The 16,005-nt window shown below is 38.8% G+C and overlaps 1 protein-coding gene across 6 annotated transcripts in view; it reads left to right on the forward strand.

Moving 5' to 3' along the window:
• Positions 1-7,396, forward strand: part of FRMD4B (FERM domain containing 4B) — a 336,491-nt gene extending 329,095 nt beyond the window's left edge. For 4 of the 6 annotated variants that reach the window (XM_030867699.3, XM_060308019.2, XM_030867694.3 and 1 more), the window contains 2 exons: positions 1,309-1,441; positions 4,999-7,395. In XM_030867699.3, the coding sequence (XP_030723559.1) occupies positions 1,309-1,441; positions 4,999-5,119 (254 nt within the window). In that variant the 3' untranslated portion in view covers positions 5,120-7,395. Of the gene's footprint in view, positions 1-1,308; positions 1,442-4,998 lie in introns of all 6 variants that reach the window. The other 2 variants (XM_060308018.2, XM_060308021.2) reach the window with 1 other exon arrangement.
• The last annotated feature ends 8,609 nt before the right edge of the window (positions 7,397-16,005 follow it).

Below are 16,005 nucleotides of genomic sequence, written 5' to 3' on the forward strand. Positions count from 1 at the left end.
CTGGTTTTAGAGACAGGACAGCAAACGCCCAGCGATGAGGCATTCACTGGGTTTTGCTCCCAAATGATGCCCATGTCTATTTTTTTTTTAACCATTAAAAAAAAATTTTTTTTAGTTGAAGTATAATTGATTTACAATGTTGTGTTAGTTTCAGATATAAAGCAAAGTGATTCAGTTATACATGCCTATATATATTTACTTTTACATGTATATGTGTGTATCTATATATTCAGATGCTTTTCCCATAGATGTTATTACAAAATATTGAGTAGAGTTCCCTGTGCTGTACAGTAGGTCCTTGTTGTTTATCTATTTTCTATACAGTAGTGTGTATCTGTTAACTCCGAAATCCCTAATTTATCCTCCGCACACCTTTCCCCTTGGTAACCAGGTTTGTTTTCGAAGTCTGTGAGTCTGTTTCTGTTTTGTAAATAAGTTCATTTGTATCACTTTTTAGATTCCACATAGAAGTGATATCATATGATATTTGTCTTTCTCTGTCTGACTGACTTCACTTAGTATGGTAATCTCTAGGTCCATCCATGTTGCTGCAAATGGCATTATTTCATTCCTTTTTGTGTATACCCTTGTCTTGTTACAGATTAGTCCCGCAGAAGAACTAAATCTCTTCTTCCTGAAATCTTTCCTATACTAGTTTCCCTCCCTACCCCACCCCCAAAACTTCTTTTTAAAAGGCAAAAATGTGCCTTGACGCTGCTAGTGACCCAATATTGCCTTTGGCTGGGGAACGGGCAAGTCTCAACGAGTCAACGTATGGAATGCTTTTCCTCTAAAGGTCTCCAGAAACTCAAACTTGTCATCTTACCTTTACAATTGAGCCTATGAAGCTGTCCAGCCACCATAGCCTGACTGGGACACTGGGAAGATTCTTTCAATATATGAGATTTTTTTTTCTGGCTTGTCTTTTGGGTTATTTTTTTATAGTATGTCTTTCAATTAACTTTATTCACATTTATAACAATAATGTTATCATTTATTGCTAGGCACAGTGCTAAATATTTGCACAAATTAGGTTATTTAATCCTGGTATCATCCCTATACAGAATATATTTATATTATTATCTCCACTTTACAGACAAAGAAACTAAGGCTTACAGAGCATAAGCTATTTGCCCAATGTCACACGGCCTGTAAGTAACCAAATTGGAATAGGAACTCTGTTGGTTCCCAACATTGGCTTGTAAGCTCTATTCTGCACACAGCTGATTAATGTACATCTAAATGGCCTAAACAATTCTCACTTTGAACAGTCCCACTAAATTTGTCTTTTTTCATTTTTCTTTCTAGTGTCTTCTACAAATGCTTCCGGGAACTGGAGGACCCAGCTAACTATAGGGCTATCTGAATACGAGACCCCGGCACATTCTTCCTACACCAGCTGCTATGGCAACGTCTATAATCCTTTGCCCTCTCCAGGCAGGTGAGAAAGGCATGCTTAAAACTTTCAGTACCCTGTTCCTGGTCTAAAGAATTCAGGAATCTAGTTTTATTTTATGAACGCTAAGTAATCTAGCTCAAGGGTTGGCAAATTATAGTCTAAAACCGGCTGCCACCTATGTTTATAAATAAATTTTTATTGGAAAACAGCCATGCTCATTCATTTACATGTTACCTATGGCTGTTTTTGTACTATGAGGGCAGAGTGGAGTAGTTGCAACAGAGATCTTATGGCCGACGAAGCCAAAAATATCTGGCCCTTTAAGAAAAAGCTCACTGGTGCTCAATCTAGCTCATTCAAATCTGACCCTCTTCTTAGAGTCCTGTACATTAAATTTTGTGTCTGAAGGGTTCTTTTTAATTGCTATACTTCAAACTGTACTATTGATATACCCAGTTAAGACTTTTCTGGAACCTTGCAGGAAAAATATCTCTATCCCAGAAAAAGCTGTTCATACCAAGATTCCTCATAGACAGTTGGTGGGCTTGATTTCAAACATTTGCTGCCTTTTTGTGTCTAACCCTATGTTCATTAAGAAGCAACAGACGCAGCCAGCTGTCCTGTGTGTCTGTCATAGTAGTTCTTTGTAAACATTTAGAGGAAATAGACAAGGTCACTTTGTTAAAATGTGACTATTAAAAAGATTGCAAACTCTGGTTTTTCAATTCTTTGCATACATGGGAGGAGTTAAACTTGAAGCGGTCATTTTTCTCCATCACCTTCTCACAGAATATAGTCTGTACCCCTGGTGCCAAGAAGTAAAGCATTTTCTGTTTCTTTTTGTTTTTAAGAAAATTTAATTTTGCTTTCTTTAAGTCAGATTGCGTCAGGCATAGGAGGCTTATTACATAGACAATAACTTTTAAAGGTGAATACTGGTGAATTTGAGGTTAGTTTCTTACTAAAGCACTCAATGTTTTAAGCAAATTGGAGATAATTCAACCCCAAAAGCTTGTTTTTCTTTTCCATATTTAGCAAAAGTTTTTCTTGGCTTGAAATATTAGGCCAATTGTCTCAACTCAACAAAGGGCATGCTCAAAATAGAATTTTAATGAAAATATACTTCAGAGGACGTCAGATAGCTTGGACTTCTGTAAATAATGCTTGCAAATGAGTTAAGAGCAGGAAGACTTTGGCCCAAAATTTGAGCTGAACTTTTTCAATTCAGTTCTAATCATTTTGTATAATACATTTGCAAATAATTTTCCTGTTTGTATACTTTCACTTTTGTTTTTGTTGACTGAGTTAGAAATGATATAAAACAAACCATTCAGGGCATAAGACCGTTCTCATATCCTTAACACCACTTTCATAGGACTCAGGAAGTGTTAAACATTTTTAGAGACAATCTGTTTTTACAAAGTCTGTCCCTCTATTACAGCCAGGCCAACATGGCTTGATAGCAGAGTCAGAAGGGGCGTGATATACAGGAAATTAGAAACTATTTAAAGACCCCTATTGTGTATGTGTACGTGTGCACATAATATGAGCGCATTGTAGAAAATGTGTTCCCATTTTTTTTTTACGAAACTCTTTAAACCTTATTTTATGCAACCAATATGATATTCCACTCAATAAATATGCCGTACTTTATTAACAGTTCCCCATAGTTTGATTTTAAATGGCTTTTAAATTTTCTTCCCTTTTTTATTGTAAATAAAATACAATACTTTGTGCAAAATATTTGTCTGAATTCTAGATTATTTCCTTAGGACACATTCCAATAAGTTGGTTTAATGGATTAAATTGAAAAGCATATTTTTTAAGCTCCTGCTTACTAGAAAGATTTGCCAACGTACCCTCCTATCCCAGAGAATTATGGGAATGCTTATTTCTACCCATTTGTCCGTTTAGGATTTTATTTTTATCGTGTACAGTCTGATCAATTTAACTTGACCTATTAATAAGGCAAGTATAACAATATTCCATAAAGCTTTAGAAATTTGTTCTAAAACTGCGTGTTATTTTTTATGAAAATGTAATTATTAAACTAAGAGAAAAATTGGGTTTCAAGATAAAGATAAAAAACTTTAGATCCGCCCTTAAATTGAAGATTTGAAATGCTTAGCCGTAGATCAGTATGTTTTTAAAATTGAAGTGCATGTTATTTAGAGATTCTTACCTCGGAGCGTCCAGGTCTTAATATTATAGAAAGCTACAAATTTATACCAATAAAATTTTTTTCCTTGTATGATGTAGTATAACTGTCAGCAGCATAAACTTTCTAAAATTAGAAATGTTGAAGTCTCTTCTGCTACCTCGTATGTAATATAGTCAAATTCCTGGCTCTGCTGCTGCAAACTGTGTTTTCAAATAACTTTTTTTCTTTTACTTCCTGTTTTCCGTTTCCTATCCTCTTCCTTATTGAACACTCCCTATTACTAGGCAGAACCAAGGGCTTCTGTCTCGGAGAATGGTTGTGTCTCCAGAAATGAGATCAGTTTTCAATTCTCTTTTGAGTGTAGCCAGCTGTAGTAAGTACAGTCCCTCGGATCGGTGTGTTGCTTCTTGCCTAGCAGCAGCTTTGCTTGTTCTGACTGATGTGTGAAGTTACAGAAATCTGCTTTTGTTTTTATATTAGAAAAAAAAACACTAAATATCTGGTTTTGCGTAGTGTTTACTTCCAAAGCTCTTTTCCGGAGGACTTTTTATTCACCTGTACTAAAAGACATTGGAGTTTAAAATAAAAAGAAAGCTACTAACTATCTAACCTATTCTAACCTACTATTACAGGAATGAGGTTTTGCTTATTGGAGTGGTCTGTATAACACGATGCCTTCTTTTGGATGTACTTTCCAAATGGGCCTGTGATTGTTTTATGTGATGCTGTTTCCAATTTACACCTGACCCATACACCCTAAGGATGTAAAATATGTCCCAAGGTACCCTCGCCTCCCTTTAAGTATATTCCTTTGTTTCAGAGAAAAACATCTAGTATATTTCCCTTAAGTTGAAGACTGCTTAACGTCTAGCTGTCAAAAACACTTCAAAAGTCAAAAATACAACTCTCACACAGACCTAAAATGAGCATATGTCGAAGATTTAGTTAACTCATTCATGAGAGAACTAACAGAATGCTAAAGCTGGTTCCCAGATAATTCAAGAGACTGAATCCCACACACTGAAAGGGAGAGTACTGAGATGAGACTACTCAATTCAATACAAAACCAGTTAATATCCTACAGGGCAATAAAACTATGACCGTAATCTTTCTACTAGACAGAAGTTGTTTGTATTTCTTCCAAACAAAAACCCCCAAGTTAACATGTAACTTAACACAGTCTGGGTCCTCATCCATGGTAAATGTAACTTAGACAAAAGTCTATCTCTCAGGAGAAGTAAATACTCCTTGCATGGGCCTGTTAGACCATGTTCCAGTATGACCTTGAAAAAACACACAGCCATCCCTTGCCTTTATTTCCAAGTTTTGGATACTTTTCTTAACGGTGTTTTCTACTAACTTCTTTGAGTGTAGTAATCTTTGTACCCTGGGAACAAAAATGACAACAAGTTGTAACTTTTCTGGTTTCCTTTCATAGACCATACACAGAGACCGGTCAACTGGACAATACAGAGGGAAACCTGCTGGAAGACAGCCTGGAGAATAGTGAGCAGAGGCTCTTTTGGCACGAAGACTCAAAGCCTGGAACATTAGTCTGAACTGCAGTTGAGCCTCTTGACCGAGCACTGCATTCTCACACTAGTGTGCCTTGCAAAATGTGTTCGTCTTCCCAGAAGGCTGTTGGCTATAGAAACCTAAAGGCATCCAAGGTGGAAGAGAGGACTCCCGTGACCCCGGAAGTGAATCACACACTAAGCCACACAAAACCCCTGAACAACAACCCACCTTTCCAAGTCTAGGTGCTAACCTAACAGCAAGGTCAAGACCACATGTGAACCATTGCCAAGGAGGACTCAGCCTTTACCAAGAGCAAGCACTTTTTAAGAGAACAAAAGTTGTTGAAGGCAGACCTCAAAACTGTGAAAAGTGCGTTCAGAGTCTCCAACCGGAAAGAAGGACAGGGGAAATTTCAGAGCACAATTCAGAATGATGAGAGAAGGGAAGCCAGAAGCTCGTCACTGCTCACCATCGGAAAGTTTGAATTCGTGAGCTGGTGAAGAATTACATACTATGTCTACCCGGACATGAACAATTTAGACAGTATTAGAAAATTACTTGAAGAGAAGCTGGATATTTCATGAATTCCTGAATGAGTGTAAGTGTTTTTAGGCTATTATCAAGAGTGATGGTTTTCATAAGCACCATAAAATGGGTTCTGGAAAGACTTATGGCTGTAGCATCCTGTAATATAACTTCATGGTAGCAGATTGGGGAAAAATGAAGCAGCCCACCACGTAACTGACAAACTCTGCTTGGAGAATTTTCTAAGGTACACTATCATTGAGTTCCTTTTTTCTTTCTACTCCAATGGCATGATGAGCTATTGTTCAGGCTGGTAACTCTCCAACGCAGCTGTCATTGCAATGGCAGACTTGATATGGAAAGTTTTTATAACCAAGAGTTTGAAAAAGTATTTTAAGGTGATACAGCAAGAACCCAACACAATATAAAGAAAAAAAACCACGAACACCACATCATTTTAGATGAATTGCGTGCCTTAAAATTGTGAACATTTGAAGAGTAAGCATATTGTCTGGATTCCCCAGGTAGTTCTAAGTCACCAAGTGACAAAAGCAAAATTAGTCATTAAAAACAAAAACGAAAACCTTCCAAGCTGCCGTAAATTTAACTATGAGGCTAAAACTACCTCATACTTTCCTTGGAAGAAATAATTCGCTATGGTATATCGTTGGATGTTTTGGGTTGGTTTGTTGGTGTTTTTTTAACAAATATTTCCATATTCTAAATGGATCTTCTTTTTTCATCTTTACTCTGCTTCAGAATTCCATAAAAGGTGCTCCTTCCCCCTCTTTTATACAGTTTTCTTGTTCATATTGTGAATAGAGAAGTTTCTGAACAACTTTTGGGGAACATTTTCTATCTATATTCCAAAGCATGTAATATATACATAAAGTTGATTTGTTAAACTGGTCCTTAGTCATTTGTATCATTGAAAATGAAGTTTGGGGGAAAATAATTTGGAAAACAAAAAGACATGCAAAAAAATAACTTATTCCTTTTTGCATATTTGTATAGCCTTCTAGAAACAGATATATCCTTTTGCATATTCTTTTACTGTTCTGACTTTTTTAGACCTATTATTTTTTTTACATAGGTCAATAAATGAAAGGTGTGCTACTGAAAATGTTTATGTATCCTTCCTTCCATTTATGTCCAGGGTTCATACAAACCAGCTGAAGGTACTCTACTTCAAGTAATCAGGTTGGACAAGATTGTAGATTTTTAGTTATGGTATTGCCATATTTTATTGATTCCAAGATGCCCACTTTTTCATACTTACATCCCTGAAATCAGGATGCGTCTTTTGATTGCTGACGTGTTATAGTTGAATTGGCAGTGTTTTCGGGTTTTTTTTCTTAGTGAGACATAACGTAACGCCGTGTCTTAGAATAAAATTGTCTTAGAATTGGTGAAATACGGTAGTTTATTACCTCATGGAGGATAACCAATGTAGGCTTCCTAATCTTACTAATGTTGTTTATTTCTAACAAGTCATTCATTCTAGTTTTTCAGACTGGCAAACAGGTCTTTTAAATTCAAGGATATATTTCATCTGACATCTTTTAATCCCAGACAGCGGGGAGAGGTGAGTGGGAAGTGAAATATAGGGAGATTAGTATTTCTGTGCAAGTACCTTACGTGGAAATAACCTTTTCCTGTTCAAGAAATGGTATGCTCAGAATTGCAGGTGTACCTTGAAAAAACAGACAAAACTTGGCTCCCAAATGGAAAAAGAAGGTATAGAAATGGGAGCACAGTGGGGCTGCTAAATGATTTTCCCCTCACCTTTTTTGGAAAACATTTCTCAACCACATTATTGATAATGCTTATTAATGACTATAAAGTGACAGAGATAAATTTTTTAACATGTCAAATTGATGTTTTTATTACAAAATATCATATACTCATTTTAATTTTGTATTACAAAATATCATATACTCATTTTAATTTCAAACATGAAGAAAATATACAACATAAAAACATAGTTGTGCCCTATAAGCCTACCATTACCAGATAAATTGTTAATTTATTGTATAACAGGTCAGATTTTTTCCTATGCCTATAGTAATTTTTTAAAAAACAGCATCATATTACAAGTACAGTTTTACAACTTATTTTCTCACCAAAACCTCTTGGGCCTCACCCTTTGTCATGGCATGACCATGCAGTGTATATTGATCTACCTCATAAAGATGTATGTTTTACAAGGTGGATTGAAAAAATTGCCTCACCTTCCTGGATGTTTAATTTTTTTTCTATATTTGAGAAAATTATTCAAGATTCTTCCTTGTATTCATAAAAGCTTAATGTTAAGCACTAAAGATTCCAGAATTGTTTTGAACTATTAAAGACTGTTCTTAGGAACAAAGCTTCAAACACCAGTCTTTAAGAGCTTTCAGAATTAGAATAACGACCTTCTTTGGTAGTGTAGAAAAGTTTTGATGTTTTTTCTAAACTGTCAGTGGAGAAAATCCTGTTTTTAAAAATTTCAGTCATTGTGGGCCTATATTCTGTAAAGTGAAATAAAGTGAATTACTAAGGGAAAAAAATTTAGAGAATATCTATTACTAGAGAGATGAAATAAGAGATACAAAAGTATACATTCGTATTTATTATTAGATTCATCAGACGTAAAACTACTCTGTCACGTTTCAATCCAAGTTTTTAAACACTGACTTAAAATTTCTGTTCTTAGCTTGTCCCAAGTTCTAGTAACAGAGTTTCTAGATTACCCCTTGAGTAACACTGATCTGGAGTTCTATCAAAGGAAGTCCTACCTCCACACTTACTAATAAGGCAAGTCAGGCTTCCCTGGTGGTGCAGTGGTTAAGAATCCGCCTACCAATGTGGGGGACACCGGTTCGAGCCCTGGTCCGGGAAGATCCTACATGCCGAGGAGCAACTAAGCCCATGTGCCACAACTGCTGAGCCTGTGCTCTAGAACCCACGAGCCACAACTACTGAGCCCGCACGCCACAACTACGGAAGCCCGCGCACCTAGAGCCCGCTCTCCACAACAAGAGAAGCCACCGCAATGAGGAGCCCGCACACCGCAACAAAGGGTAGCCTCTGCTCCACGCAGGTGGAGAAAGCCGGCACGCAGCAATGAAGACCCAATGCAGCCAAGAATAAATAAAATAAAATTAATGAATTTTAAAAAATAAGGCAAGTCATCATAGTGCTCTATGATCTCACAAAATGCAGTCCATTTCCAGAGAGAAAAGTCTTTTAACACATATATGGAGTCCGGAAGATGATGCAAAACTTAACTCACCTTTCGGCACAAAGTTTATCGGGCCCTTCATCCCCCATGTTTCTAACTCCATTCCTATGCCCTCCTCTGGATTTCCATAGGTCTTTTCTACTCCTCTGCCTCCTCTTCCTTGTGCCACATGGAGCAGGAAAAAGAAAGGTATGTCCCTCTGCAAAAATATGTTTGCTCATGTCATCCTCACAACAGCCCAGTGAGGTACATAGTGCTATTATATCTCCATTTTACAGAATCTGAGAATTAGAAAACTCAAGTAATTTGCCAAGTCCTATAGCTATTGAGAGAAAAGCAGGAAATAGATCCTGACTTGTCACACTGCAACTCATAAACTGCTACCACCTTGTTGTTCCATGAACAGTGTCTCCACAGTAAGGGGAGCAAACAGGATTTTTAAAAAATACGTTAATGAAAATTGAGTGGATATATGCTAAGCTCAGATTCCCTTGTTCATAACTTATTAAAGATAATAGGCCCGGTTTTCTTTCATTTACCTGTGGCAGAAAGGCAGAGAAGCAGGCTTCAGTCCAAACACAGGTCAAGATAACCCTTATTTAGGGTACCACGTAGTCTTACATGGTTGCCCACGAGGTTCCATTATTTATTGCTCTATGAGCTCATCAGTAGACCAAGTACATTTCTTAAATTGTTTTCTAGTCAATGAAATGTCCCATGCCAGCGAACAGACTTGTTACCATCACAGATAATGATAATGAACTAAATATTGATCAGGAGTACTGAAAATATCTATTGACCCTTCCCCATTTCTGATTGCTCGGGGCAATATGATGACATGAAGTTTATATGCTATTCCACCCATGCCCTGAGGACTCCTGTCAGGATTCAGCTCTATGAGATGTCTGTGCTTGTGGCCTAAGCGCTTTGATTCTCTTTGGAAAGAGTAAATCTGAGATTACTCTTTAGAGTAATCTCTAAAGAGTATTTCTCTTTAGAGTAATCTCTAAAGAGTATTTCTCTTTAGAGTAATCTCTAAAGAGTATTACTCTTTAGAATAATACTCTGTTAGAACCTGAGACCGCTTCCAGAATGTCATTAGTACACTTCCATCCTCTTCTACCTTGTGTGATTCATTGAGCGAGTCTGTCTTCCCTGCAAAAGAAAATAGGAAATATGCATGAGCTCTGTGATGGTGATACTTACCTGAGTGCTGTTCTTAACTAACACACGTACAAACACATTCTCGCCATTTCCTTTTGCTTTCGGATAGCAGCAGCCTTGACAAGGACCGTATCCTGGGACCTGGGAGGGGTTGGGAGTCGACCTAACTTATGAGTTTCCGATAATGATCTTTTCTTGAATACTTATAATATTCATGAAGTGCCCAAGGCTTAGAAGTTTTGTGATTTCCAACTGAGGCATTTGGAAATGTGTTGCTGTGTTTTGGAATTTCCTGATGATTTGGAAGTACTGCTGGCATTTAGAAACCAGGGACATTAAACGTACTGCAAAGGCATGGGATGATCCAACACCACAAACAGTTGTTTTATCCAACCTGCCCAAAATACCCCACTGAGAGGCCCCGGGTGACGTATCTAGGAAAAGGTGTTATGACAACCCCTATGGGCTTGATGCTTGTGTGGGCTGCTTTCTGGTATTTAAAGCAGAGATGTCTCAATTTTGGAGGGAGGAAGGGGGAAGTGAAGGAGATAATTGTTTTCTGAGGGTGGGGGAGAGATTTATGTAACTTGAAAAACCACATATCCAACAACTATTAAGACACCAACTGTGTGTCAGTCGCTGCTCTAGGCAGTGAAAATACAATGTCTTCCTGAAGCTTACAGTGCAATGAGGGAGAAACAGAAGTGAGCAATTGGAGTAACTTAAAATGATCATTAGTCCTATGGGGGCCAAGAGTGGTGAGAAGAAAGGGGACGTGGATAATACCTTAGGTTTGTGGGACACAGTGGGACCTTTCTGGCAGTGATGCCGAAGGCTGACTCAGGGATTGGTAAGAAAAGATCCAGTTAAGCAAGAAGGAAAAGCAGCTCTCCTAGGGCTTAGAGAATGGCATTATGGCATTTGCCGTGGCCCTAAAAGCCAAGAGAAGCTTAGCCAGTTTTAGAAACTGAAACAATAGGAGGACAGATTATTCCAGAATTAAGGAAATATAAGTAATAAAGAAAGCTGTCATTTTTGAGCTCTCGTTATAGTTGCAACAATGGGCTAAGTGCTAAACATACATTATACTTCATTTAATCCTTCAACTGTGTGACAGAGGTGGTCTTATCCCAGAAAAGGATATAAAGGAGTTCCCTGGTAGTCCAGTGGTTAGGACTCCGCACTTTCACTGCCAAGGGCGTGGGTTCAACCCCTGGTCAGGGAACTAAGAATCCCGCAAGCCGCGCGGCATTGCCCCCTCCTCCACAAAAAAAAGAAAAAAAGGATATAAAGAGGCTCAGGACGGTTACTGTGGCCTTGGTGGCATGACCATGCAGTAAGTAAGCTGTAAAGCTAAAATTCAAACCTATGTCTGTCTGACTCCAAATCTCATGCTATCCATTACCAGGATATTATAAACAGCAATTGCTCACCAAGCACCTCCCTTCAATGGAAACCAAAGGAAATGAAAAGGTAAGAGAAGGAGCAAACAGGAGTCAGCCTGGGGAGGAGAAAGAGGAAAGGCCAATGGGAGGGATGGAAATCAGATTGGCATGGTTAAAATAAACAGGGCAAAGAACAGTCCAGGACAGTCTGCAGTTCGTGAGTTTTCAAGATGTGCAATTCAGAGACTTCTGATCAGGGTGTGGCGTGAAGATATTCCTAATGAAGGTCTAGTTAATAGCAAACTGGGCAGGAATTACCTTTGCAAAAAGGTGGCAGAAAAGAGCAAAAGCATTTGAGGGATGCCCTGGAAAGTCCTATGAATTAGACTAGCTTTGTAGCCTCCCGACCGTTGTTCTCTCCCAACACAAACACAGAACTTTTCCTGGAAAACCATTCTTTATGCTGTCCTCTCCTCAATTTCAGGAGAAAATGGTTGCATAAGGAGATCAAAGATTGGGAAGCCAGAGTGAGAAAGATCTCATCAGGGAGACTGGCAGCCCCAAACTGAGAAGGACATTCCCAGCAGCCCTTCAATTACCACGGAAGGAGCCTTTCTGGGAGTTGCTAGTGTGTGTCTGGGCAGACATCACCATCTTCATAAAGCAGTGGTTAAATGTGTGGGCTTTAAAATCAGGCAGATCTGGAGACAGGCCGCCAGGCTTGGAGTCAATCCCAGCCCCACGGCTCTCTGGTTGTATGAACTAGGCTAAGTTTCCTAACCTCCCTGGGCCTCAGTTTCCTCTTTAGGACACATCACACCAGGGTATTTTGTATGCTGAACAAAATAATGCACTTAAACAGCTGGGCACAGCATGTGATCCCCAGCAGCTCCTTCACAATATAAATTATTCCCTAAGAAGGTGGTAAGTGACGTTGAGCATTAAAGGACATCTAGAAAGTTGGGGTTCTGAGGATTTGCACTGCTTTAGTTTAGCCCCTGCAATGACAACATTATTGAAACAACTCATCATATGTCTCAGGTACTGTCGTGGGCTTTTGGAATGTTTCTTTTTCTTATTTAATCCTCACAGCAAGTTTGCGATTATTAATCCCAAACAAAAGCTCGAGGAAGTTGAGTAGTTTGACCAAGTCACATACCAAGAAAGTACCCAGACCTGGATAGCAATTAACAAATGCATTCAAGAGAAGTTTTGTAAGTGATCAATTCGTGCCCCTCTGGAGTCCACCATGGAGGGAGGCTGCACCAATATTAACCCGAGAAATCAAACGGATTAAGGTGTTTTCCTGACCTTTCAACCAGAGCTCTCCTGCAAGGCCAGGACTCGGGCAGCGTGCGCTTACAAGAGACTGAGACTGATCGCCTTCTGAAATTGGGTGCCCTGGCTGCTTCACCTGGGCTTGGCCCTTTTCATATGCATGAGAATGCAAACAAGCCAGACAGTAGGGTGGCCAGATTTAGCAAATGAAAGTGCAGGATGCCCAGTTAAATTTGTAAAATAGCTCTAATGTTAAATTTTTGTAATTTATTGGGGAAAAAAACAAAAAAAAAGCTGGATACAGGACATTCGGGGCATCCTGGGAAAAAATCAGTGAGAGACACCAAACAAAACCATTGTCCCATAGATACAGGACACCTGCACCTGGCAACCTTACTTGCCAGGCCTCTGTCCAAGGGCAGGTGGGACTATAAGAGACGCTTAGGAAGCTTTTGGAGATGGTATGCTAGGGAGATAGGTCTTACACCCTTCCCGGGCTGGCAGAGGTTGGCCCTGCTCAATCCAGAGCCTTTCTTCAGATCAGAGACCTTCCAGGTTAGCCCAGTTTGGTCTGTAAACATGCACAGGATGTGTTGAAGCTCTTCTGGAAGGGCACCCCTGAGAAAACCTTTCCTCAGTTTTCTCTGGCCTAGAAAACAAGTGCTTACAAAATGGGTCAATGAGGACACCTAAAGCTCTGCTTAGGTTATTGCAGGCAGGAGGTTTTTGATCCGCCGCCTCGGGATGCTGAATTCAAACATGGAAGTACAAACAAGTTTCAGAGGCTCTTCAAAAAAAAACACTCAATTTCAAATGCCCAACAATTTGATTTATTAGCTATGTCTTCTTGGGGAAGCTGTGTACGTTTTTTAAAATATCATTTTTCTATAAAATAGAAATAATAATTGCACCAATCTCACAGAATTTTAAGGATTCAGTAAAACCATGAACATAGGGAGGCTAGCACGGTGCCTGGGCACAGTTAGCCCTTATCAATGTTTGTTGTCATTATTGTTTCTAATGGGACACTGCAAAGAAGTGGAATACAAGAGAGTTGTTATTAATAATATTTAATATTACTATAAACTTTATTAATAAAATTAAAATAGTAAATATCAATAATATTTAACATTCAGTGAGTGCCATGGGATTAGAGTGAAGTGAGTGAGGTACTTGCTCAGGTGCAAAATGTAAGGGGGCACCAGAAAACCCAGTTGACAAGATAAATAACATTTTAATGAAGTCTTTTAAAAATAATCAAAACGTAGGCAAAAAAAAAAAATCCATGAGGAACAAAATATCGAAATTTTAAATAAGTATAATAATCAGTATTACTGATGATTCCTTTTGCCTCAGGCTCTAACATAGCTTAGCTATGTGCTCATACGTCATCCTAAAAACCAGAGAAGGCAAGTGTTAAATATATCCATTTTACAGAAGAGAGAAAGGAAACCCAGAGGAACTGCTCAGATACACTGCCCAGGGCCACATAACCAAGTATTGATATAGGGCCAGAAATCTACCCCAGATTGGAACGATTGTAAAGCTCACGCCTTGCTCTTTCTCTGTTCCCTTTCACAAAGGGATGCAGGCTAACATTTTTCTACCCCAGGGTACTGTGTGTAGAATCGCCAGATTTACCGAATAAAAGTAAAGGATGCCCAGTGAAATTAGAAGTTGAGAAAAACAAATTTTAGTATGTGTATGTCTCATACACGTCCTTTATTTTATCTGACAACCCTCCTCCCTGCCCCATCACCAAGGCAACCAGACATTTTAATACAGAATTTCAAAATGCAATAGAGCTGCTGGATTAAGCCTGCCATGTCTGTACCTGAGCACAGACCAGGAAGAGTAAATGTCTGTAATAGAGTAATGAGGGCCAAAAACAAAATAAAAAAATAGAGGAAATTGACTAAAACTCTTAGGCTTAAAGGCAAAGGGACGGTTTGAGCTTCATCTGGCTCTACCAAAGCCCTTTTTTAGCCTTTAATGAGATGCTCTGGGATAAGAAATTACAAGCCTGAGTTGAAATAAAATAAAGAAAACGCTTTAGATGTTCTGTGTTGCGTGTCGTACAAATGTTATTTGTTATTTTGAGATCTCCAGTTCTGGGCGACATAAATTATTCCTTTGGCAGGACAATAGGCTGAACCCCAGTGATTTGCTTCCATTCACAGTGCAATGAAAATGACTGAGAACGTAAGAAATTTGTTCTTTAAAAACAGTGGTAATCATGCCCACCTGGAGCCAAAACGTTAGCAAATTTCAGCTCCTTGGAGCTCAGTAAACTGAATATATTGTCAGAAATTATTTCTTCTTATAATGTTGCTGCATGCAGAAGGAGAAGGGGAAAATATTTCAAGGCCAACCTGAACTTTAAGTAGTATTTGAGGAATTAGGTTTTTAATTATGTAAGAGTGAATTGTTAAAATATGCCAATGGATTTTTAGGAAATTGCATGACTTGAACAACCATTTCAATTTCTAATTCACAACCTACCTACCCAGTGAAAATTTTCTAGATCTCTCCCAGGTAAATGGATCCTTCCCAGAGCAATACCTAACACTTCACACAACCCACCAATTTCCAGGTTACTGGTTTGTACGTGCGTGTACGCTCCCAGGGATACTTATGCTTACCCCCCTCCCCTACTAGTCTATGAGCTCTTAGAAATCGAGGGGCATATTTTATTTAAATATGTGTTCCATTTAGACTGTAAAACCAATTCCTTGTCCAGCAAGTAGTTGTGGAATTGTGTAGTATTTACATACTATATTAGTTTGCCAGGGCTGCCATAAACAAAGAACCACAAACTATGGAACTTACCAGAAATGTATTGGCTCCCAATTGTGGAGTCTGAGATCATGTGTGGGCAGGACTGCTTTCCTCTGAGGTACGTGAGGGACAGTCTCTTTCATGTATCTCAACTGGCTTCTGGAGGTTTGCTGGCAATCTTGGGCATACCTTTGCTTGTACCAATAGAAGCGTCACCCTGATCTTGCCTCCATCTTCACGTGACATTCTCCCTGTGTGCATGTCCCAGCGTCCAAATTTCCCTTTTTTAGGTCCCACCTCACCTTGACTACATCTGTAAAGACCCGATTTCCAAGGAAGGTTGCATTCTGAGGTACTTATTGGGGGTTTGGACTCCAACATACGTTTTTTTAGGAGGCTCAATTCAATGCATAACGCATACCAAATGAAGAAGAAAAATCACCCGAATCCGAAAGATGTATCTTTGAGGTTCAAATAACATAAAATTGTAGGTTAACAGGTTCTACCTGATTAATAACTCTCTACTCAGCAGAGATGCTTGAGGGAAGGATTGGGGGCGTGGTTAATTCTGATT

Source organism: Globicephala melas, chromosome 11 (genome assembly GCF_963455315.2).
Source record: "Globicephala melas chromosome 11, mGloMel1.2, whole genome shotgun sequence".
In the NCBI taxonomy this organism is placed as follows: domain Eukaryota; kingdom Metazoa; phylum Chordata; class Mammalia; order Artiodactyla; family Delphinidae; genus Globicephala; species Globicephala melas.